Raw genomic sequence first — 21,832 nt, forward strand, 5'->3', positions numbered from 1 at the left:
TTAAAAAAAAAAAATTTTAGAAATGAACATGGAGTCCAGAAAACGGTAGGACAATCAAACATTTGTGATGACGACAAGGACATAAATCAGACAATGAATAAAGACGAAATCATGGCAACTATTGATCGAAAATCTATCAATAGTGCGAAAATGGTCGAAACACTTTCAGGACAAAGTCAATGGTAAAGTACATCGAATCGATGAGACGAAAAAAAGTTTTCACAATTTTTGTTTATTTCAGTCAACTTTCCAACGTGGTCTCAGAACTGATAGAAAAGGAGAAAACTTTTGTCGACGACCTGGAATGTGGTATTAATACTTATGTGAAGCCTTTTGATCGACATGCACGCAAATTCCAAGCTTTATTGGGCAAAAAATACCACATTTTCAGCAACATCGAGCGATTATTTGTCTTTCACAAAGACATTTTTCTGCCAGCTCTGCTTGATTGTGATGCTGACGTTATTTCCATAGCCACGCTTTTTTATACCTTCTTTACAAAAAACTACTTTTATGGTCACTTATTATTTGGGTTGAATAAAACGCGTGCCAAGAAGCTTTTGATCGAGTACAACGAATTATTTGAAAGCATCAAAACCGAGTCTGGAGCTCCCTATGGCGTTGACACTTTCTTAATGAGACCAATTTTTTTGCTGGTGCATTACAATACACTGTTTGACAAAATTATTAAAGTGAGGATTATACGATGAAAAAAGAAATTAATTTAATTTTTTTATTTTAATCTTTTAGACGCTTACTAAAGATAATGACGCTATCCAAAGCGTCAAAGACATTATCAATGCGTGTTGTATTGTGGAAAAACAAATACAAAAATTTTTAGGTAACATGAATGAGGTACTCTATTTGAATGAAATTGAAGAGGCTCATAAGGTAATATATCCTGTATTATATTGTAGCAAGTAAGGCCGTTCCAAATTTTTTTCGATGTTATTTCTTTTGACCCTTTTTAAAAGTTCAAAATACAATGGGGCAAAAAAATATATAAACTTTTTGATTCAAGAATTTTTCAAAAAAAAAAAAAAAATATTCAAAATTTTTAATTGTATTTGAAAAATTGTATTTTTTCATGACTTTTCTTCTCTATAAATAATTTTCATAAAATATTTAAAATTATTTTTGTTTTAAATTAATTTTTAGCGAAAATAAAAAAAAAACTTTGAAAAAAAATTTTTTTTATACAGAATGTCAAATTTTAATAGTTTTTTGATAATCAATATTTTTGTTGTTTTAAGTTGAAATTGTTTTAAAAACATTTAAATAAAAATTAAAAAATTAATATCATAAAAAATAACTGTTTAATTTTATGAAAAATAATCTCAGAAGTTTTCAAGTAGTAGTTTTCAAGAAAATCTTTGCTAAAATACAGTTTATACCTAATACATAAATTTTACTAAATTAATTATTTAATTAATTAATTTAATTTAATTTAATTTAATTTTTAATTTAATTTAAATAATTAATTTTTAAATTTTTTGAAATTTTATGAAAACTATTGAGTTTCATTTGAAACGGTCTTTATCTAAAAATTTAAATTTAGATTTAGAATTCTTATAAATTTAGATTCTTAAATTATCCAAATTTTTTTTTTATTATAGATCGAACTGTGGGAACAAGGAAAATTTCAGAAAATGGACGAGCTTATGGTTAGAGAAAAATATGGTCGATTCCAGAGCAAAATATTCCTGTTTGATAGAATGTTGCTGTGCACGGAATCAAATGAGAAGACGTCCATTTTGAAATATCGCACGCAAATTTTTCTTGATGATGTGAAGTTTATTGACACCGATAACAAAAGTTTATTTAAGATTTCAACAAAAGAAAGCAGGCAGGAAATATGTTTCGCCTCAACAATGATCGTAGTACAAGAATGGACAAAGCTTTTGATGGAATTGACGAAAAATAGTAATTTTATGAATTTTTTACTTTAATTGATTTATCTTAAGGCGTCATCCATTTACGGCGTCGGAAGTTTGAGGGGGGGTAGGGGTCTATGAATTTCCGATGGATTTCGACGTAGGGGGAGGGGGGTAAAAGGAAAATACGACGTCGTATAAATTCTCTATAGTTAAGATTTTTTGTTTTAATTTGTCAGTAATATTTAAGCGCTTTAAACTTTTTTGATCTGTTTTTTAACTTACTGAGTAAACATGCACAATTTTTTTTCATAATTTTTTTAAAAATCCATATAAATTTGAGCTTAAATTTTTAACAATTTTTCTAATTAAATTAAAAGGGGGGGGGGGGTTGTATGTTACTGAAAATTTCAAAGCACGTCGTAAATTAGGGGATAAGGTCTTTATAATTCCGATTGATGACGGTTTCCGATTATAGGGGGAATGGACAAAGCTTTTGGGAATTCAAAAAATGTCCCTTTTTTTTCTTTAATAATTTTCGTAAATGGATGGCGCCATTAATGTATTTTTTTCTAGGGGCTCATTTGCGTTTTATTAACACTCCAAACTTTTTATCACGCAATACCCAGCCCATATTCAGACGCAATGTAGGGGGTTCAAATTCTTTAAGAGTCACAAACCAAGAGAAGCTTTCGTATCAGACATCACGTAAAGACAGTCTTTGTAGCAATTCTTCAATAGGCAAGCGGCTCAGTTCAATTTGTTAGCTGTTTTTTTTTTCAATAATTTCTTATTTTTACTTGTATTGGGATTTTTTTTATAGATGATTCATATGCTTCGGAAGATGCAACGTGGTATTTAAGCGTGAAAAATTCGCCTAAAGTAAAAACATCGTAAGTTTTTAGCCTTTTCCAAAAATCAAAATATTTTAGAAGTCATTTTTCAAAAATAATTAAATTTTCTTTCTGACAAAATGAGCATCTTATTTTAAATTAATTTTTTCACTTTTCTTTTCAGGGACTATGAAATATATCTGCAGACCTTTTGGAATATCGAGAAGCATTTTATTCTACTTCTGACGATTCATGAAAAAGGCTACATTGAAAATGTCCCTTTAAGCTACAAAATTAACAACCTTCATGAATTTATCACCGTTTTAAATGGAATTTTGAAATATCACAAAAATAACATTCTTCCCGTGCTGCAAAAAAATGGCAAAGATATCATTTACGTCTACAATTTGTTTGAAAAGTGCTTACAGGTAAGCTTAAAAATTTTAATTTTTTTTTTATTTTAAACATAACCTCATTTCAGGATCCCGTCTTCATCGATCTGTACAAAAAATATGCGATCACAGGGCCATCGGCGTATGAAATTCTGAACTATTACTACATCACTGCAGAAAATAAACCGGGACTAGATTTGGATCTTTATGATCAGTTGGTGTTGCAAGACTTGAAAAATTTTATTGAAATGCCTTTTAATCAGCTGCGAAAATACACAAGGCTCTTTGAGAGTCTGACTAAGGTCATGATGTACGCTAATCCAAAAGATAAGAATCAGGTTAAAACTGAGATTGCACTAAGTGTCACAAAAAATTTCGTAGAGATGAGTCGTTTTGAGAAATTTGTTACTGATAATTACAAAATATATTCGAAATCTTCAAAGTCGGTATGTTCGATTGTTTTTCTTTCTTTCCGCTCTAAATAAAAATTAAAAAAATGATCGTTTTTGAAATTTTTTAAAAAGTTTTCAAAAATACATATTTTTTAGCTTTATTTGGAGCGGCTATAGGCTTTTTTTAAGTAATTTTTTTTTTATCTAAAGATCAATGTCAGCATCTTAGGATATATTCTGTACTCGGACACACTTGAAATGGAAAAAGACATGCAAAGACAAAAAATTTTTCTGATGGAAAATGCGATTTTGTGTCTTTCGGTTAAAAATGATGCGGATGTAAGCTAAGACTTCGACTCCAGACCCTTTCACCTTTTCTTCAAAAATAAATATTATTTTTTTTTCTTCAATTTAGAATGAAGAAATTTTTGATTCTATAATTTGGACCTTGCCGTACGAAATAATGATGTTTAAAGATAGTGCCAAAATTAAGGAACGGATAAAGGTTTTCTCAAAAATAGCTAAAAAAGAACAATACTCAGTTAAATTTCAGACATGCAGTAAGAAACAACAATTCATTGAAAAATTGAAAAGTATTATAGCTAACCGCAACAAATAAATACTCACATTTGATTTAGAATTTTAAAACTAAAAATATATTTTTTTTATTATTTAATTCAAATTTTTTTTTTTTTGCAAATTTTATATTCTTTTGAAAATATTAAATCAATTCCGTACGTTAAATAAGTTCGTTGCCATCAAATCGCGTGAAAAGCTTCCATTGTATTGCAATTTACAATTATTCATGAACTAGACCTTACTCAACAAAACTCTTCAGGCATCGTAAAGTTCAGTCGTATTTCGCTCGTCAAACAAACCGGATGATAAAAAAAAGCTTTGAAAAAAAGCTTTGACCTATTTCAACAGTTGATTTAAATATTTATCAACAAGGCTTCCAATTGTGTTTTTTTTTTCATGTAAAAAACAATCAAAAATGGTTCAAACGAAAATTTGAAACCCAAACAAAAAAATTTTGAAAAAAACAATTTTTACTTAAAATCACTGAAAAATGGTCTCAAACACAAAAGAAGAGGCAACAACAACCGCTCCAAACAAAAAATGGCATAATATATCAAAAGCAGCTTTAAAACAGGTTAGTGACTTCATAAATACATAATTATCTCTTTTTATCGCTTATTTAAATTTTGTGCATCGTAAATTGACGTTTTTTTCATGCAAATTTAATTTATTGTAGTTTAAATATATTTAAAGAAAAAAAAATTGAAAAAGAACTCAGAAGGCAGACATATTTTTTATTCAGGGCTAAACAAATATTATGTTGTTCAATAAAAAAATTCTAAATTTAGTAAATATTCAATTCAATAAAAAAATGTAAAAAAACTGAAAAAATTTTAATGTAAAATAATTTAAAGGGATAATTATTATAATAATTTTATGATGAAAATTTAATTATGATGAAATATTTAATTTAATAATTTATTTTAACATATTTTAAAGGGCAAAAAATTAGTTAAAATTAAAAAAAAATGAATTATAAAATAGGAAAAAAATTATATCAATTAAAATTAAATTTTTAATTAAATTATTTTCTTATTTTGAATTAAGAAGATTTTTAAGCGAGAAATAATATTATTTAGGACTTATAAATATTACTTTGTTTAATTTTATACCTAATTATTAAATTAAAATAAAATCAAAATTATTTTTTTTAAATAATTTTTGGCCGATAAAATATTTGTTTAATTTTTAAAATATTAAAAAAAGTTAAAATTTATTTTAAAAAAATGTTAGAGATATTAAAAAAAAATTAAAGCAAATTAATGAAAAAATATAAATTTTATAATTAAATTAATTAAAATTATTATTTTAGGTAAAATGCGATAAAGTTAAATTTTTTTTTATCACAAACTTTTTTTTTTATCTTAAATATTTTGTTTTTCAATGATCGTGAGACATCTGAACAAATAGTCACAAAATTGTACATTTAAAGAAACATTCCGTACTTAAATTCAAGAAAATCTGTCATCACTGTCAAAGCTTTTGCATCGCATTGCGTGCCTGCCACACGTGATCCTCATTACATTAAATTATTAATAATAAGCACGTTAAACTGACAAAAGTAATTCGCGTAATTCATAAAAAGCGTCAGCTGAACATCTGTGTTCGCTTAACAATTTCACTCGACCGTACAATTTTAATCAGATTTCATCTTTTTTCTCTGTCTCTGGAATGCACGCTAGACGATGCTATCGATGGCAGTGTCCTTGGGATACTTTTGCATCGGCATGGTACGCGGCTATTCGGCTCCCGCAATGCCTTCAATGCAAGATTTGAATCCTGGGCTCTTGCCGAACCAGAATATCGTGTCGTGGGCAAGTAAGTTTTCAATTTTTTTTTGTCATGAATTTTTATTTTTTTGATTTTTTTTAAGGTTCCATTCCACCTTTTGGCGCATTTCTGGGAAGTCTCGTTTCGGCACCACTTATGCATAAAATTGGACGAAAGTATACTGTGATGATCACATCTCCGTTGTGGGTTATTTCATGGGTTCTTGTTGCTACAGCGGAATTTTGGCAACAAATCGTCGCTGGACGTTATTTGATGGGATTTTGCGCGGGTTTGGCACTGCCTGCGGTGTCTGTTTATGTCTCGGAATGCAGCGATCCAGCAATTCGTGGGGTGATTGGATCATTTCCGGGCCTGGCAATGTCCTTTGGGATCTTAGTTACTTACACGATGGGCACTTTTCTGGACTGGAAGTTACTTGCGTGGGTCTGTAGTGTCATTTCATGTAAGAAAAAGTTCAATTTTCAAACGAAAAATTAAAAAAATATTTTTTTCAGCATTTCTTTTCTTTGCCACTTGTTTCATGCCAAAATCCCCAGCTTGGTTGAAGACCAAAAATCGTTTCGACGAGGCAAAACAATCGTGTGATTGGCTCCATTTGTCGGGATTTTCGTTGGAACAACCGACAGAAGTGTCCAAAGACAAATTTATCTCGTACAAGGCGCTTTTCAGTCGAGCGTGTCTCATGCCGCTTGGGATTGGGCTGGGATTGTTGATTATTCAGCAAGTCAGTGGTATCGATGCCGTTGTGTTCTTCACCGTGGAGATCTTCAGAGCAGCGGGAAGTACACTAAATTCGTATTATGCGACGATTATCGTAGGAGCGGTGCAGTTGTTGAGCAATTTTTCGGCATTGTTCGTTGTTGATAAGGCAGGAAGAAAGCCATTGTTGGTACTTTCGGCGATAATCATGAGTGGTAGCATGTGTTCGATGGGCATTGCGTTTCATTTGAAAGATAACGGAATTACCAGTTTTGGGTAAGAACTTACTTTTTTTTTGAAAAATTAAAGATTTTTGAGCAAAATTTATTTTTTTTTAATTTTTGTGACTCTTGATCATAAATTTTGCTTAAAAATTAAAAAAACATTCAATTTTTCTTCAAAATATACAATTTCAGTGGAAAATTATTATTTTTGCTAAAAAGTTTAGAAAAAAAAAATTTTTTTTCGCTTAATAAAATTCTTCAAATTTTCTAAAAAAAAAAAATGTTTCACAAAAATTTAAATTTTTTAAAAATTTTTATAAAAATTTAAAAAAAATATTTAATTTTTTTTGTGAAAAAATTTCTTGTCAATTTCTTGAAAATGTCAAAAAAACTAATATTTAACTTAATTAAAAAATAAATAAAAAATATTTAAAAAATTTTTGAGGATCAGAAAATTTTTTTAACCACGATTTATTAAGGCGAATAAATTTAATACATATTTTCATTTTTTGTCCCATGAGGATTTTCTCGAGGGGAAGGGATGGGGAAACAAAAAAAAAATATTTTTAAATTTTTTTTTTGTAATTTTTTAACGTTTTTAGACGTTAAACGTTGATTCTTAACATTTATTTAATTTTAGTTTATATTATTTTAAAATTTGAACTTAAAAGTAAAGAAAAATCAACAAAACCTCCCAAATTAAAAATTTTGAAATAAATAATTTTGGTCACGTGACTTTCAAAAAAACATTTCAATAGAAAATGTCGTAATTAAGCAATTTTCTTTAGTTTTTTGTATAATTTTACCATAAACAGTAATTTTTCATGATTTTTTAATATAAAAATTTCAAAATATGTCAAAAATATTTGTATTTTATATTTAATTTTTATTTTTCCCCCTGAATTTTTTCGACAAAATCCGAGGGGGGGGGAGACAAAAAATGGATATATTAAATTTATTCGCCTAATAACAATAAAAAAGTAATTTATGGTCAAAAATTTGAAAAAAAAAAATAAATTTTATTATTTTTGAGATATATGAAGAGAAAACTTTCTTTAAAAAATCAATTTTTAAGTTCAAAAAAATCAATTTTAATCAAAATTCTTAAAAAAAATTTAATTTTCTTAATAGTTTTAATCAAAATCCTTATAATTTAATTTTTTATATTTTAGATACCTTCCATTAATAAGTCTCATCATATTTATGATCGGATTTTCCATCGGTTTCGGCACCATTCCTTTCCTCTTGATGGGAGAATTGTTCCCCGTCAAACAAAGAAGTGTCCTCAGCTCGTTAGCTGGCTCCCTGAATCTCCTCATCATGTTTTTAGTGATCGTCAGTTATCATCCCGTGGCAGATGTAAGAATTTTACGCAATTTTTTCTCATTTCATTCAAAAAATCTCTCTTTTAGTTAATCACAACCGCCGGCACCTTTTGGATGTATTCCATTTTCTGCGCCCTCGGTGTCTTTTTCGTCATTTTCCTCGTGCCCGAAACAAAAGGCGAGGATCTCGACAGCATCGCGAACAAATTCATCCGGCGTTTATCGCGTCGCTTCAGTCGCAAGGCAAGCATGAACTTGGCGCACGCCACACCAATCGCATATCTCGAAGGCGAGGAAGGTGGCGGCGGCTACACGAACAAAGGCATGTCAGGCGATGACGATGGCAACAAAAAAGATGCCGATGTCGAAGGTGATGGCGGCGGCGAGTGATGTAAATAAATAAAAACCGCTCTCTCGTGCGACGTCTCTCGAGCTGCCGATATGTCTTAAACGAATCGGACAAATAAAATGCCATAAAAAACACTTACAACTTAATGCCGTTTTCATTTTTCTCACCAAAACGTTCTAAAAATACACGACGAAGCGAGGTGAAACCAGCATATTTCTCATCTCGCCAGTCGCTCTTGGTGGATCGTGGATGAAGTAAGTCGGAAAATCGAAAGAAAGAATATTCTAGCGCCTCGTGTGTCGTGTCTACAGAAAATTTCTTCTGTACATCTACCTGCGAAAGAAAGAAAAAGTCGCGATAAAAGCATTGAAAAACAATAAAAAAGTGAAAAATAATCGAAAAATCAAAGAAAAATGTAAGAAAAATAGTGAAAATCGACAAAAAACGACAATTGTACAAAAAATCAAATTTTCAAGAAAAATTTCAAGTAAAAAATTTAATTTGCACGCACACACTCCCGTTATATAATCTATAAATAATCGCCACAGAACATCACAATCCAACAAACAAAAGAGGCTAAAATTATCACTTTGGTGATTTATTCGAATCTTGCGTGTAAAAAATTCAAAAAAACGAAATGAAAGCACATTGTCCGAACAAATGTTTAGGAAAAAAAAATAATGTTTATGAAAAATGATTTCATTGCCAGTGAATGCAACATAACGACGACTTAATGACTAATCTCCACGTTTTTCACCGTCGTCGTACAATTCGAGAAATATTTTAATTTTATTTCAGTTGTTCAGTGCATTAAAGACTTCAACAGACTTAGAAGTGTGTTAAAAATAGCTTCACATTGGACATCATTGCGCATATGTTGGAGTTGTTTATTTGACACATGACACAGCTCGTGAATCATGATTGTTGTCGCTTGTGCCGCCGCCGCCACACGACTTTTACACGTCTTTGTCCAAGCGGGAGGAGCAAGTAGACAGAAAGCGATTAATTTGAGATGAAATATGGGAATTTTTAGTATTTTTTCTTACGGAAATGACGCGATTCGTGGTTGAATGGAAAATTTTTGTTTGAATCGAGATCTTGGAATTTTTTGTTTTACTTTGATGTTTAATAAATATTTGATTTTTTTTCTTTGAGAAAAGTGTGAAAAATTGATGTTTCGCAGCTAAAAATATTTTTTTAAAAATACGCGAGAGGCAAATATGATTAGAATTGACATACAGGGTTGCCAAAAATTTCATAAATTCGAAAAATTCACGAGATAGGTAATTCAAACATAATTTTGCTGCTAAAAATTTCAATATTTTTTGTGATTTTTTAAATTATTTATTTGAAATTAAGAATCAAATCAGGTAAAAATTTAATTCCAGTGTTGCTCAAAAATTTATTTAATGTACGAATTGTATTAGAATTTATGTATTTCTTATATAAACCTTCTAAAAATAATAAATTTTAAGAGATTCTTTAGTTAATCTCGATTTGAGTCAAATCAGATTAAAAATTTTGTGATAATAATCCAGGGTTGCCAAAAATCTTAAAAATTCAATCAATTTACGAAAATTTTGATGTAAATTTAAATTAGTTCAAAATAAATTTGCTAAACTTCATAAATCGTGAGGTATTCTTCAACCGATTGCAATTTCAAGTCAAATTAGAAAAAAAAATCTAAGTCTTTTAAATTATTTTATAAATTTGAAGATGCAGAGCAAGTTTTAAATTTTTTTTTTCAAATATTTCATAGAATTTTTGATTAAATTATTTTTTTATCAAATTAATCTGAAAATTGCTTATATTCTTTTGTGAATCTTGACTTTTGTTTCAGACCTTGAATTTTGGCAACACTGAATGAACAACCGTTATTCCTATTTCACGTGTTTCAAACAAAAAATTTTCTAATGCGAAACACAAACTTTTCACAATAAACTCAAAAGTTCGTCGAACTGGAACGGATGTTCATTCATTGAGAACTTTTATTGATTAATAATTTTCAAAATCGACCTTGATCATAAAAAAATTTAATGAACTAAATTTTTGGCAATTCAGTCGCTTTTTGGAGGTCTTGAGCAAAGGGTCGAGCTCAAGCCTCTGTTTTTCGCAAAAAAATTCATGACCCTTTTTAAACAGGAAAAGAACATAAAAATTCAAATCAAAAATGAAGGAAATAAAAAATCTAAAGAAAAACTATTAAAATTGCAATAATTTTCATGTAAGTACGAAAAAAATACAAACATTTCAAACGAGCCAAGACTAAAAATAATAAAAATGAAATAAAAACAAAAGTTATGACGTGCTGCTGGCTGGCGTTGAATGTTTTTCAAAAAAACAAGATATTTTGTTGTCTGTTTTTTTTTTCTTCGTGAAAATATTTAATTTGCGTAATATTTGGGAAAATTTTGATGATTGATACAATTTTTGGCAAGTGGCGAATTTTTTTTGGTGATGCAAAATTTAATGTGTTCAACTTTTGAACCTTTGAACTATTTTTTTTAATGAATTCTCTTAGAGAAAATTCTCTCAACATAAATTTTCACGAAAGAGAAAGTGAGAAATTGAACTCACTCTTGAAAAACTGCGATCGTGAAAATATTTTTTTTCTGGTGTATGCGTGTTGAATTTTCGGACATTGACCTTTATTTGTTGAACAGAAACAGAAAATTTTCTTTCAAATTTACGACTAGAAAAAATATCAGCCTTGAAATTTTTCATCAAATATTTTTTTTCTGTACAATCGAATGTTTTTTGTCACCTAAAAAAAATAACAAAAAATAAATAAATAAAATTGTGAAATATTTAGATGGGAAAGAAAAACAAGGGAAAAACTTCTGATGGCGCCGCTGCCACAGAAAGTGCCGCAACAACAGCAGCCGATGTCCAAAAACCCCTCCCGACTCCCCAAAAACCCGTCGAAGTCGCTCCAAAAGTTGAAAAACCCGCTGCTGAGACACCAAAAGCTCCAACTGCCGAAAAGCCTGTCGAAGGTGCTGCATCCGCTGAAGGTACGTTGAAGAAAAAACGCAACCGCAGAAAGAAGAAGCCCGCCACGGAAGGTGCTGAGGCCGAAAAGAAACCCGAAAATGGGCAACAAACTCCTCCAAATGGCGAAAAAGCAAAAAAGAAACGCAAGCGTAACAAGACACGAACGATCATCGATGAAAATGGCGAGAAAATTGTCGTGAAAAAGGGCCCCAAAAAGCCCAAGAAGCCACGTATTCCATTTGGCAAGCAACAAACAACGGCGGAAACCGAGTTAAATAACTTGGCAGCGTCTGTCGAGAAAATCGCGCAACAACTTGACGAGAAAAAAGTCTCAAATGAGAAGCCCGCTGAAAAGCCAGTGGAACAAAAACCACAAGAAACCAAAAAAGAACGTAAAGTAAGTGAAAAATCGCAAAAAGAAGAGAAGCCTGCGCAACAAAAACCTCAACAGCAGGAGAAAAAAGAACGTAAAGTGAGTGAAAAATCCGAAAAAGCCGCTCCAGCTCCTCAAAAGCCCCAAGAAAAGCCAGCTGAGCCAAAGCCTCAAGAGAAAGTTGAGCAAAAGCCACAAGAAAAGCCTCAACAAAAGGAACGCAAAGTGAGCGAAAAGTCTCAAAAGGAGGAAAAACCTGCACAAAAGCCGCAAGAACAGAAACCAGCAGAGCAAAAGCAACAAAAAGAGCGCAAAATAAGTGAAAAATCACAAAAACAAGAAAAAGCTCCTGAACCAAAGAAGGAACAAAAGCCACAACAAGCTCCCAAAGAGGAAAAGAAGCAAGAAAAGCCCGCTGAAGTGAAGCCACAAGAACAAAAGAAGGTCGATACTCCTCCAGCAAAGGCTCCTGAGCCAGAAAAGCCTAAAACGGAGGTGAAAAAAGAAGAACCAAAGCCACAACCACCAAAAACTCCCGAAGTTGTGAAGAAAGTTGAGGAGAAACCTGTGGAAAAACCCGCGGAAAAGAAAGCTGAAGCTACAAAACCTGTTGAAAAGCCAGCGGAAAAGAAACAAGAAGCTCCAAAACCGGTAGAAAAGCCAGCGGAAAAGAAACCTGAAGCCCCAAAGCCAGTGGAAAAGAAACAGGAAGCTCCAAAACCCGTAGAAAAGAAACCTGATGCCCCAAAACCTGTTGAGAAGCCAGCGGAAAAGAAACAGGAAGCCCCAAAACCCGTAGAAAAGAAACCTGAAGCCCCAAAACCTGTCGAAAAGCCCGTAGAAAAGAAACCAGAAGCCCCAAAACCCGAGGAAAAGAAGCCAGAAACGCCAAAAGTTGAAGCCAAGCCAGCGGAACAAAAGAAATCGCCTCCAAAAGAGACAAAAAAGGAAGAATCTAAGCCTCAAACTCCAAAAGAACAGAAAAAATCGCCACCCAAAGAACAACCAAAGCCAAAAGTAGAAGAAAAGAAGCCTGAACAACCCAAACCCGCGGAACAACCAAAGCCACAAGAAGCTCCCAAGCCCGTAGATAACTCAAAAGCTGTAGCTGTCGCCCCCAAAAAAGACGTCGTTCCCGTTCCCCCCAAAGAAGTTGTTCCAGTTCCTCCCAAAGAAGTCGTTCCTGTTCCAAAAAAGCACATTATTGACGTTCCGGTAGCCACAGAAGCTCCTGTCCTTCCCGTAAAAGTTGCTGAACCCGTAATCGCAAAGGCTCCCGAACAAAAAGTCGAAGCATCGAAAGACAAGCCAGTCGCGGACAAAGCCTTGTTAGCTGATGCCTTGAAAGATGACAAACCCACAACGCCCACAACGGAAACGAATAACAATCTCCCCGCAAAAGACAAATCGGATACGAAATCGACGGCAAGCACGGACTCGAAAAAAGGTGAAACGAATGGAAAAGCAAGCAACGGCAACAAAAAACAAAAAAATGATACCGGTCCAAAAAACGCGTTAAGCGGCGATTTTGCACAATCTGTTAAAAATGGAGCAAAATCGCCCGGAAAAGAAAAATCCCCGACCCCAAATGCCAACCAAAAACCGCAAGTGCCCCCCAAAGATCCGAGTGTAGTCGCGAAAGCACAACAAAAAGGCAAACCTGAGAGTCTACAACGAACGGTATCGTCCCCAGCATCGTCGCCTGCCCGCGCTCCTCCCAAAGTCCAAACGCAAAAGTCTGTCTCGCCCTCGAAAGTAGCCGGAACACGTTCGTCACCGCCAAAAACGGTGCCTGCCGCTGCGCCACAGCAACAAGCTCAGCCCCCAAGTCCCAAAAAGACACCTGCTCCGGCGCAAAATAAACCCAAAATCGCCCCCAAGCCCGAAAATGTGAAACCCAAGTCGCCTCCAAAGGGTGCCGTGCCGAAACAAACGCCCGCTGCCCCGAAGAAAACAGGTCCAGCTGCAACTCCCGCTGCCGCTACGGTAAGAAAAACGACGCCACTTCCCTTTGTTTCCAAAATAAATATAAAATTTCAGTCTAATTCCAGGCCGGAGGAGAACAAAAGCCAGGGAATCAATAAGTTATTGGACGCATTTACTGAACTGCTTAAAAATAGAGCTAATTCTAAGAATAATCAAGATAGTAATAACAATAATCTCGCTAATAATAGTACCAATCATCCTAATAGTAGTAACAATAATCAGTCAAAATCATCTCCGCCACCGCAAAAAAGTTCAGCATCATCTCCCGTCGCAGCTTCTCCTCCCAAGCCAAAGCCCAAAGTAACGCCGACGTCACAATCCACGACACCGACGCCAAAACCCGCCGACAACCAATCCGGCAGCAACAAAACCAAAGACATCCACAACATCCTCCGCAAGGCATTTGCGCACAATGAAAAACCCCTCCCGAAAAAAGTAACGCCCGAATTCGATTTGAGCGCTTTTCTAACTGACGACCAACTAAAAACGATCCTTAACAAGATGGACAATCCGGAAACGGCGAAAGATGTCAAGAACGAAATTGATGACAAACTCGCGGAATTGGGTGGAAAACCGTCGCAACTCATGAACTCGTTGGACTTGTTGAAATCCTTGGCAAGGCCTCCGTTGGACAAGAAGGAAGTTGCAGCTGGATCTGACGAGTCTGATGACGATTTCGATCTAGAGGATGAGGATGAAGAGGGTGAAGAGTATGTGGAGTTCAAATATGCACCAAGGCCGATTTTTATGGCGACGATTTGTCAAGTAAGTGTTTAAATTGATTTTTTTTCATAACTCGAATAATTTTTTAAATTAAATTAAAAATTATTTTTTCAAAATTATTTGAAAAATTATTTCTTAAAAATTAAATTGAAAATTATTTTTCATTTCATAATTTATTTAAAAATTTGTTTAAAAATTATTTTTTTTAAATTTGGCTAAAAATTGATTTTTAAACATTAATTTAAAAATTATTTCCACAAAATTAAATTAAATACCTTGAAAGAAATTGAGAAATTCTAAATTTCTTAAATTTTTTTTCATTAAAAATTTTAAAATTTGAATTTTTAAAAATAATATTTTGTAATTAATTTTTATTTCTTAAATTTTTAAAAATTAAAAATTTTTAAATTTATTTTTATCGAACAGATTAATCGAATTTCTGTAATTAAAATAATTTTTGTTAAATCTTTTAAAAACAATTTTTCGATAAATTTAATGGTACGAATGTCCTTATTTTTTTTTATTTCAATTTTCATAAAATTTAAGAAAAAAAAATTTAAAGTAATGTTTCTTTTATTTATTCAATTATTTTTAATTAAAATAATTTTTAAATAATAGAATAATTTTTTTATGTTTTAAAATAAAATTGATAAAAACATTTTTTTTTATAATTTTAGCATTGCAAAAATATTTTACGCGAATCTGTCACATGCAAAAAGTGTTTAATGGTAAATTACTGCAAAGAAGAGCATTTATTAGCGGACGAGCCGAACCACAAGCCGCTTTGTGTGGAAATAGAGAAAATTGCAAAAACGCGTGGCGAGCATCTATATAATTTTGCGCAGAAATTAACATTTGATGACTTCCGTAGCTTACGCGTTTACACGTTACACATGTGTGAGCAAGCGCTGGGACGACAATTGCAGCCGTATGAGCGGGAAATCCTCCTCTTTCCACGGCTATGTAGCGATCCAATTTGTCGGGAATGGAGACCAGAGTTGTTGACTGTTTGCAAAGAATGTCGACATGTGAGTTTTTTTTCCTTTCAATCCATCAAAAAATTAATTTTTATATTTTTCGGTAGGTATCTTACTGCGAAGCGAAACCCTCCCACTTGCCCGATTCACACAAAAAATGGTGCGCCTTCTACACGTTGTACTACAAACTGTTGCTGCGACAGAAGCTTCATGGTCGCATCGAACCAATTTTACCGAATCGGATACTTTCGAAGCCCACGGAAATTCCCGCGACCATGGACGAAGTCTTCAAAATGCTCTTTAAGAATTCGACAGGTTTGTGCCTTTTAACACCCCCTTGACATGTGCTTTGAAAATATGTCAACAAAATTGTTAACAAATTCAATGACAATGCTCCTGATATTCCTTGTGTACATAAAAAAATGGAAAAAGATTGCTAACTCCATTTCCTTTTTATATATTTTTTTCGTTCCTCCTCTCGTGCGTCATCATTTATAAATATTCGCAATATTTAATATTAAGACCCAAAAATTGTAAATAAAATTAGCGCATAATCAATCGCAATCAGCATCATTGCAAATATATCCATCGATCAAACAAAAAATAAATAAGGTAAATTTATTTTTTTATGTAAGTAAAACATTAACACAAAATTTTTCATTAATAGAGCAAGCACGTAATATTTTTAAAAAATAATTTTACAAAAAAAATATTTTGAATTTATTAATTTTTTTCAAAAAAAAAAAAATAAATAAATAAAATAAAATAAAATAAAAAAATAAATAAATACAAATAATAAAAAATAAAATAAATAAATAAAAGTAGGAAATTTTTTCTTAGTTTTTAATTTATTTTTGATTCTTTTCATTTATTAAATTAAATTTTTATTTATTTAATTAAAATTATTTAAAATATTTTTAAAATTTATTTTTGAATTTTTAAAATTAAATTAATTTATTAAAAATTCAAAAAATATGAATAAAATAAAAATAAAAACTAATTAAATAAATTTCAAATGTAATTTTTCTTATATTTTATTTTTTTGTATTTTTAATTTAAATATAATTTTTTTTTAAAATTTATAAAGTCCATTTAAAAAATTAAATTGATTATTTTTTAAATAAAATTATTTTTTTGTCAAAAAACATATTTTTTTGACTTTTTTTTAATTTTTAAATTAAATTTACGTGCTTGCAATAAATTTTCACGTTTTATAAGCTTTTAATTGTAGAAAAGAAAATTTTGATTGGTAGAATAGAAATCACATGCTTTGTCCCTTTTGAGACTCCAAACACTTGTTTTTCAAGCATTTTTTCTTTTTTGTAAATTTATGTCATCAACCTACTGTAAATAATTGTTTTTGTCTTTTATTTTTGGATTTTTGTAGAATTTAGAATTTTCACTTGACAAATTTTTAATTAATTTTTTTGATTTTCTCTTTCTTCTAAACAAAATTTTCAAAATTTAACAAAAAAAAAATCAAACAATTCTTGAACTTACAAAAACAAATCTTTAGCTTTGAGAGACGATTGTACGTATGCTACAATGACGCAAATCGCGACAGTCCCGTTAACGGCATTGTATGCGTATCAATTGTCAGAACAAGCGTTGCCGGAAGTGTTTACCATCCACTTGATTGGTAAGTTTTTCCCATTTTTTGCAGGATTTAAATAATAATTTGAGGAAAAACTTAGGAGCGGAGTTTTCTTTTGAATGTGACACGCTGGAAAAATTCGAATCGTTCATGTTGCATTTGCTGCCGACGGTCAACGAGCTGCATGTCGTGTTCACCGGCGCCGAACTGAATGTCGAAGGACTGCCATTGGATGTTCTCAGTCGTATTCGCCCGTGTTCGAAATGCCGTCAAGCGTGTCGTGCCGTTAAATTTGACTTTCAATCACTTTCGCTGTATCACGACTACTGCCGGTCCTCATCTTTCAAGAAACCAGATTTGATTTGTTTCTTCAATCCGGGTTTGTATCGTTCGACGGGTGTTGGCACGAGCGATACGTGGCCCGAAACGATTCGTGCTGCCGTGAATCAATGCTGCCCGATTCTGGTGACGAGTTATACGGAATACGAAGCCCCGATGGACCTGGAAAAGTTGTTGGAAATTGCAGATAACGTAAAAATGGTTCATTTACCTGCCAGAAATCCATTTGCCTCGCAAAAGCCTGAAAGAAATTTCATCTCGGAGGAAATTCAGCCGTGGATTTTTAAAAATTACTATTTTTTCGTTGTAAAGTGAAGAGTTTAGTCGATTTTTCTCGTAGTTAGTTGTTTGGTTTTTGGATTTTTCTTTAGAAATTTTTAGTAGACGCTTGACTTTGAGTAGTTTTGGTGACTAGAGTAGAGAAATATTAATGCGGGACAAGGAATATCAGAAGACATGTTGTCATACACATGTTAATTAGAGCACTTTTGCACCATAATCACGTTTTTCTTCCCCACTGTATAGCACTGAAAGACGACACAATTTTTGCAACAATGACACAAATTGCAACCATACCGTTAACAGCACTTGGCGCCTATCAAAGAACTAAAAAACCGTTAGGAGAGGTCTTCACATTGCATTTAGTTGGTAAGAAATTGCACCTAAAATTAAAAAAAATTTTTTTTTGAATTTTTACCTAATTTTTTATCATTTTAGGTGCTGAACTCCAATTCGAGGGCGACACCTTGGACAAATTCGAGACCTTCATGCTGCATTTGATGCCGCAAGTGAACGAGTTACGCGTCGTTTTTGTCGGATCAGAGCTCAACACGGAAAATTTACCGCTAGACATCATCAGCAGAATTCGTCCGTGTCGAAAATGTCGCAAAGATTGTCGCGCCGTCAAATTTGATTTCCATTGCAAGACGTTGTACAATGAGTATTGCAGTTCGTCCGCCTATTCCAAGCCCGACATCATTTGTTTCTTCAATCCGACGTTCCATCACTCCAAGGGATCGCATTATGACAAGTGGTCGTTCACGATTCGCGCTGCCGTCGAGCAAAAATGTCCGATTGTTGTGACGTCATATACGGAATACGAGTCGCCGTTGGACTTTGAGGTGTTTATGGAGGACAGCAAGGATGTGGATTACAACTTTGAAGTGCTGCAATCGCCGGCGAGGAATCCGTATGGTTCGAGAAAGCCCGAAAGGAATTTCGTGTCGGAGGAATGCGCGTCGATGGTGTTTAAGAACTTTTGGTGGTTCATTGTGAAGTGATGTGCATCGTTTGAAATTGATTATCGTGCATAGAATTATTTTGATAGTTCAATTTTTGGACGATATATTTGGAGAAATTTAAATTTTCAACATTTTGAAGATAAAATTCGAATTAATTTTAATTGAAAATTCATAAATCACCTTAAAAACTTAAAAAATTGATATTTTAGAAAAAAAAATTGACAGCTGTCAAAATAAAAAATGTCAAATTTTTAAATACAAATCATTTTTTAAGTAATTTAAAGGTTTTTCATAACAAATTTAATTGAAATTTAATACAAAAACTTTAAAAAAACCTTAAAAATATGAGATTTTTTTTTAAATTTTGACAGGTGTCAAAGTGACAGAATTCAACTTTTCATAAGGATTTTAAAGTCTTTTATGTCAATTTTAGTAAGAATATAAATTTTAAAATATTTTTAAAACCCTCAAAAATTGTTATTATTGAAAATTTTGACAGCTGTCAAAATGACAAAAGTCAAATTTTGATAAAAATTTAAATTTTTAAGGAATTAAGGATTTTTTAAAAATAAATTTCAAATGAATTCAATTCAAATGTTTAAGAATTTTTCAATAATTTAAATTTTATCAAAAAATTTGAAATAATGAAAATTTGACAGCTGTCAAAATGACAAAAGTCAAATTTTCTTAAAAATCTTCATTTTTAAAAAGAAAATAAGTTTTTTTAAAAACAAATTTTAACAAAATATGAGTTTTATCTTCAAAAAATTTGCAAAAATTTAAATTTTATCAAAAATAAATTCAAAAAATGCCAAAAAAAATTTGACTGTCAAAATGATTCAATGCACTTTGAGCCTTATTTTTGTGTTTCTTTCATTTTTCATTCACTTTTATTTAAAAATAATTTTACGTATAAGTCAGTTCAGTTATTTGTGTTACTTCTAAAAAAAACTTTCATTCACTACTTAGGGACTCAAGCTTTTTTGACATGTTTTTCGTTTTTATTTGTTCTAATAAAAAAAAATTACAAAAAAATCTTTTTTTTTTATTGAGCATACTCCAACATTCCAATCGCCAGCAGTAAATTTTTCCTCGTAAAATGCAACGTTATGATCGGCGAGGCTTTCGTTGGGAACGTTCTAAGTAAATAAGGCTCGCCCGACTTGACATCCGGATTATGGGACACATTTATATTCTCCCCGCTGATATCTTCGCACAATTTCGTAAAATCCCACAACTTCAAGGAGCAATCCAGGGAAGCAGATGTCAGCACAGTTCCATCCCGACTGAAGCAAATGCTCGTAATTGACGATGTGTGACCCGTTAACGCTGCAATCAAGTGTCCATGAGCCAAATCCCACAACAAAACTCGCTTATCTGCCGATCCGGAGGCCAAAAATTTGCCACAATTCGAGAAACACAAAGTATTTATTTGCGCTTTGTGGCCTGTCATCAAGCGACAATGATTTCCCGAGACGACATCCCATAACCTGACTGTTCTGTCACTCGATCCGGTTGCCACGTAATTCGAATTTGGATGGAAAATGCAACAATCGACGTCAGCCAAGTGTCCCACAAAGATTCGAAGTGGCTGGTGATTGTCCGTTGCCCAAAGTCGAGCTGTTCTATCATGTGAAGCGCTTACGAAATAATGTCCGTGAGGCGAAAAACGCACGTCCCAGACGGGATATTGATGTCCCTTGTACACAACGAGGCAAGTCCAGGTATGCAGAGACCACAAACGGATCGTACAGTCTTCCGAGCATGAAAGCATGAGGGTTCGATCGGGTGCGAAATTGCACCGATAAATGGGACCTGCGTGTCCGGTGAAAGTTCTCGTGGTTTCTGCGGGTTTTTTGTCATCCATCATCCGAACGAGAATGTCATCGGCATCACGATCGATTTCTTTTAGCGCATCTGCTGCCTTTAATTCTCTCAATTTACCCGGAGTCAAGGAAAAAACTTTGATTAACGAGTCCGAAAAGCCAATAGCAACGAGACTCGAGTCCTCAGAGATCTCCGCGCAAGTAACGGTATATGCGGCATTCATCAGCGTGTAAAAACAGACCGACGGGAGACTATCGGGACCTAAAGCCACACGTTTCGAAGCTTCTTTCAACGCTTTAAGCTTTTCCAGCTTGTCCACATCCCTCAATTCGGGCAACGGAATGCGATCTATTGGCGGCGCATTCGGATCTGACTTGCTTTTCTTCGAAAAAAGTGGATCTTTTTTCGGTTTCTTCTTTTTTGGCTTGTCATCTGCATCCAAATCGTCATCTTCCTCAATGGGCGCCGTTACTTGCACCGTTTGCAGGTCAGGTTCCTTCAGTAATCCATAATAAACTTTAACTTTGTTATCCTGACGTTTCGCCTCGCCCATCATCGAGCCAGCTGTGGCATCGCATTGCTGCCGGTTTCGTGCAACGCCTTCATACAAGTCGAAATACAAATGTTCATTCACGATATTCATAATAACCGAGGCTTTTCTCTCATGCAAATGTCTTTTCAGCAACGACAACGTATCTCGCGAGATCCGGATAACGAAATCGTTCGATTTGAAAGTTTCCGTCAAATCATTTCCCGAAATCTGATCTTTTCGTGTCACCATTGCGAGTTTTTTCAGGTCGTCCTGGTAGTAATATTCCTGTTCCGGTCCGAATTTCGCCATTAATTGCGCCGCTTGGTCCTCGTGCCCGTTGTAAAGCAACTCGATGTACATGTGAACAAGTACGGGATACAAAATCATCGATAACTCGTAGCGGTAAATGTCGAGAGACTCTTCCACGAATTTACGGAGCTCTAAATAGGAGTTTTCGTAGACATTGGGGTCGCCTTCGCTCTTGTAGGCGGCGAGAACACTTGTGACTTCTTCGTTGGCGATTTGTGGCGTGCTTGTTTCATCGAGATTTGCTTCTTTTTTCAAGAGTTCTTCGGTGCCCTGAAATGCAAAGAGCATGAAAATGATTTAAAATTGAGAAAAAATGTCAAAAATTACCTTTAAATTGTATCTTTTGAGAACTTGCAAGACAGCGAGCAAGTCTGTCTTATTAGCAGTCATTTTTGCGGTTTAAAATTGTGAGAAATTTAATTTTTTTTGACGAGAAATTCACGAAAATCAAACGTAAACAAACTTTTTTGCCGTATTTC

At 33.0% G+C, this 21,832-nt stretch overlaps 3 protein-coding genes across 3 annotated transcripts; 2 read left to right on the top strand and 1 right to left on the bottom strand.

The window, feature by feature from the left end:
* Window positions 1-4,370: 4,370 nt before the first annotated feature.
* LOC134827226 (facilitated trehalose transporter Tret1-like) lies at window positions 4,371-8,622 on the top strand. Its single transcript, XM_063839808.1, has 6 exons — window positions 4,371-4,644; window positions 5,753-5,888; window positions 5,944-6,303; window positions 6,356-6,836; window positions 7,957-8,143; window positions 8,197-8,622. Exons 1-6 carry the CDS (start codon window positions 4,561-4,563, stop codon window positions 8,497-8,499), a joined length of 1,551 nt encoding a protein of 516 aa, XP_063695878.1. The 5' UTR covers window positions 4,371-4,560; the 3' UTR covers window positions 8,500-8,622.
* A 2,648-nt stretch (window positions 8,623-11,270) lies between these two features.
* Window positions 11,271-18,746, top strand: LOC134837420 (proteoglycan 4-like). The gene is made up of 6 exons (XM_063852794.1): window positions 11,271-13,811; window positions 13,866-14,576; window positions 15,212-15,562; window positions 15,619-15,826; window positions 17,970-18,092; window positions 18,162-18,746. The coding sequence occupies exons 1-6, from the start codon at window positions 11,271-11,273 to the stop codon at window positions 18,722-18,724; spliced, it is 4,497 nt and encodes a 1,498-aa protein (XP_063708864.1). The 3' UTR covers window positions 18,725-18,746.
* An 885-nt stretch (window positions 18,747-19,631) lies between these two features.
* LOC134827320 (transcription initiation factor TFIID subunit 5) lies at window positions 19,632-21,819 on the bottom strand. Its single transcript, XM_063839921.1, has 2 exons — window positions 21,681-21,819; window positions 19,632-21,623 (listed from the first exon to the last, which is right to left on the bottom strand). Exons 1-2 carry the CDS (start codon window positions 21,741-21,743, stop codon window positions 19,731-19,733), a joined length of 1,956 nt encoding a protein of 651 aa, XP_063695991.1. The 5' UTR covers window positions 21,744-21,819; the 3' UTR covers window positions 19,632-19,730.
* Between the last annotated feature and the right edge of the window lie 13 nt (window positions 21,820-21,832).

This window comes from Culicoides brevitarsis, chromosome 1 (assembly GCF_036172545.1).
Source record: "Culicoides brevitarsis isolate CSIRO-B50_1 chromosome 1, AGI_CSIRO_Cbre_v1, whole genome shotgun sequence".
NCBI lineage: Eukaryota > Metazoa > Arthropoda > Insecta > Diptera > Ceratopogonidae > Culicoides > Culicoides brevitarsis.

Coding starts and splice junctions, on each gene's coding strand:
- LOC134827226 (XM_063839808.1), top strand. CDS start 4,561: ATGGTCTCAAACACAAAAGAAGAGGCAACAACAACCGCTCCAAACAAA. Junction 5,889..5,943: donor GAATATCGTGTCGTGGGCAA/GTAAGTTTTCAA, acceptor ATTTTTTTTAAG/GTTCCATTCCACCTTTTGGC. Junction 6,304..6,355: donor GGTCTGTAGTGTCATTTCAT/GTAAGAAAAAGT, acceptor TATTTTTTTCAG/CATTTCTTTTCTTTGCCACT.
- LOC134837420 (XM_063852794.1), top strand. CDS start 11,271: ATGGGAAAGAAAAACAAGGGAAAAACTTCTGATGGCGCCGCTGCCACA. Junction 15,563..15,618: donor TTTGCAAAGAATGTCGACAT/GTGAGTTTTTTT, acceptor ATTTTTCGGTAG/GTATCTTACTGCGAAGCGAA. Junction 18,093..18,161: donor CTTCACATTGCATTTAGTTG/GTAAGAAATTGC, acceptor TTATCATTTTAG/GTGCTGAACTCCAATTCGAG.
- LOC134827320 (XM_063839921.1), bottom strand. CDS start 21,743: ATGACTGCTAATAAGACAGACTTGCTCGCTGTCTTGCAAGTTCTCAAA. Junction 21,624..21,680: donor TCAAAAGATACAATTTAAAG/GTAATTTTTGAC, acceptor TTTGCATTTCAG/GGCACCGAAGAACTCTTGAA.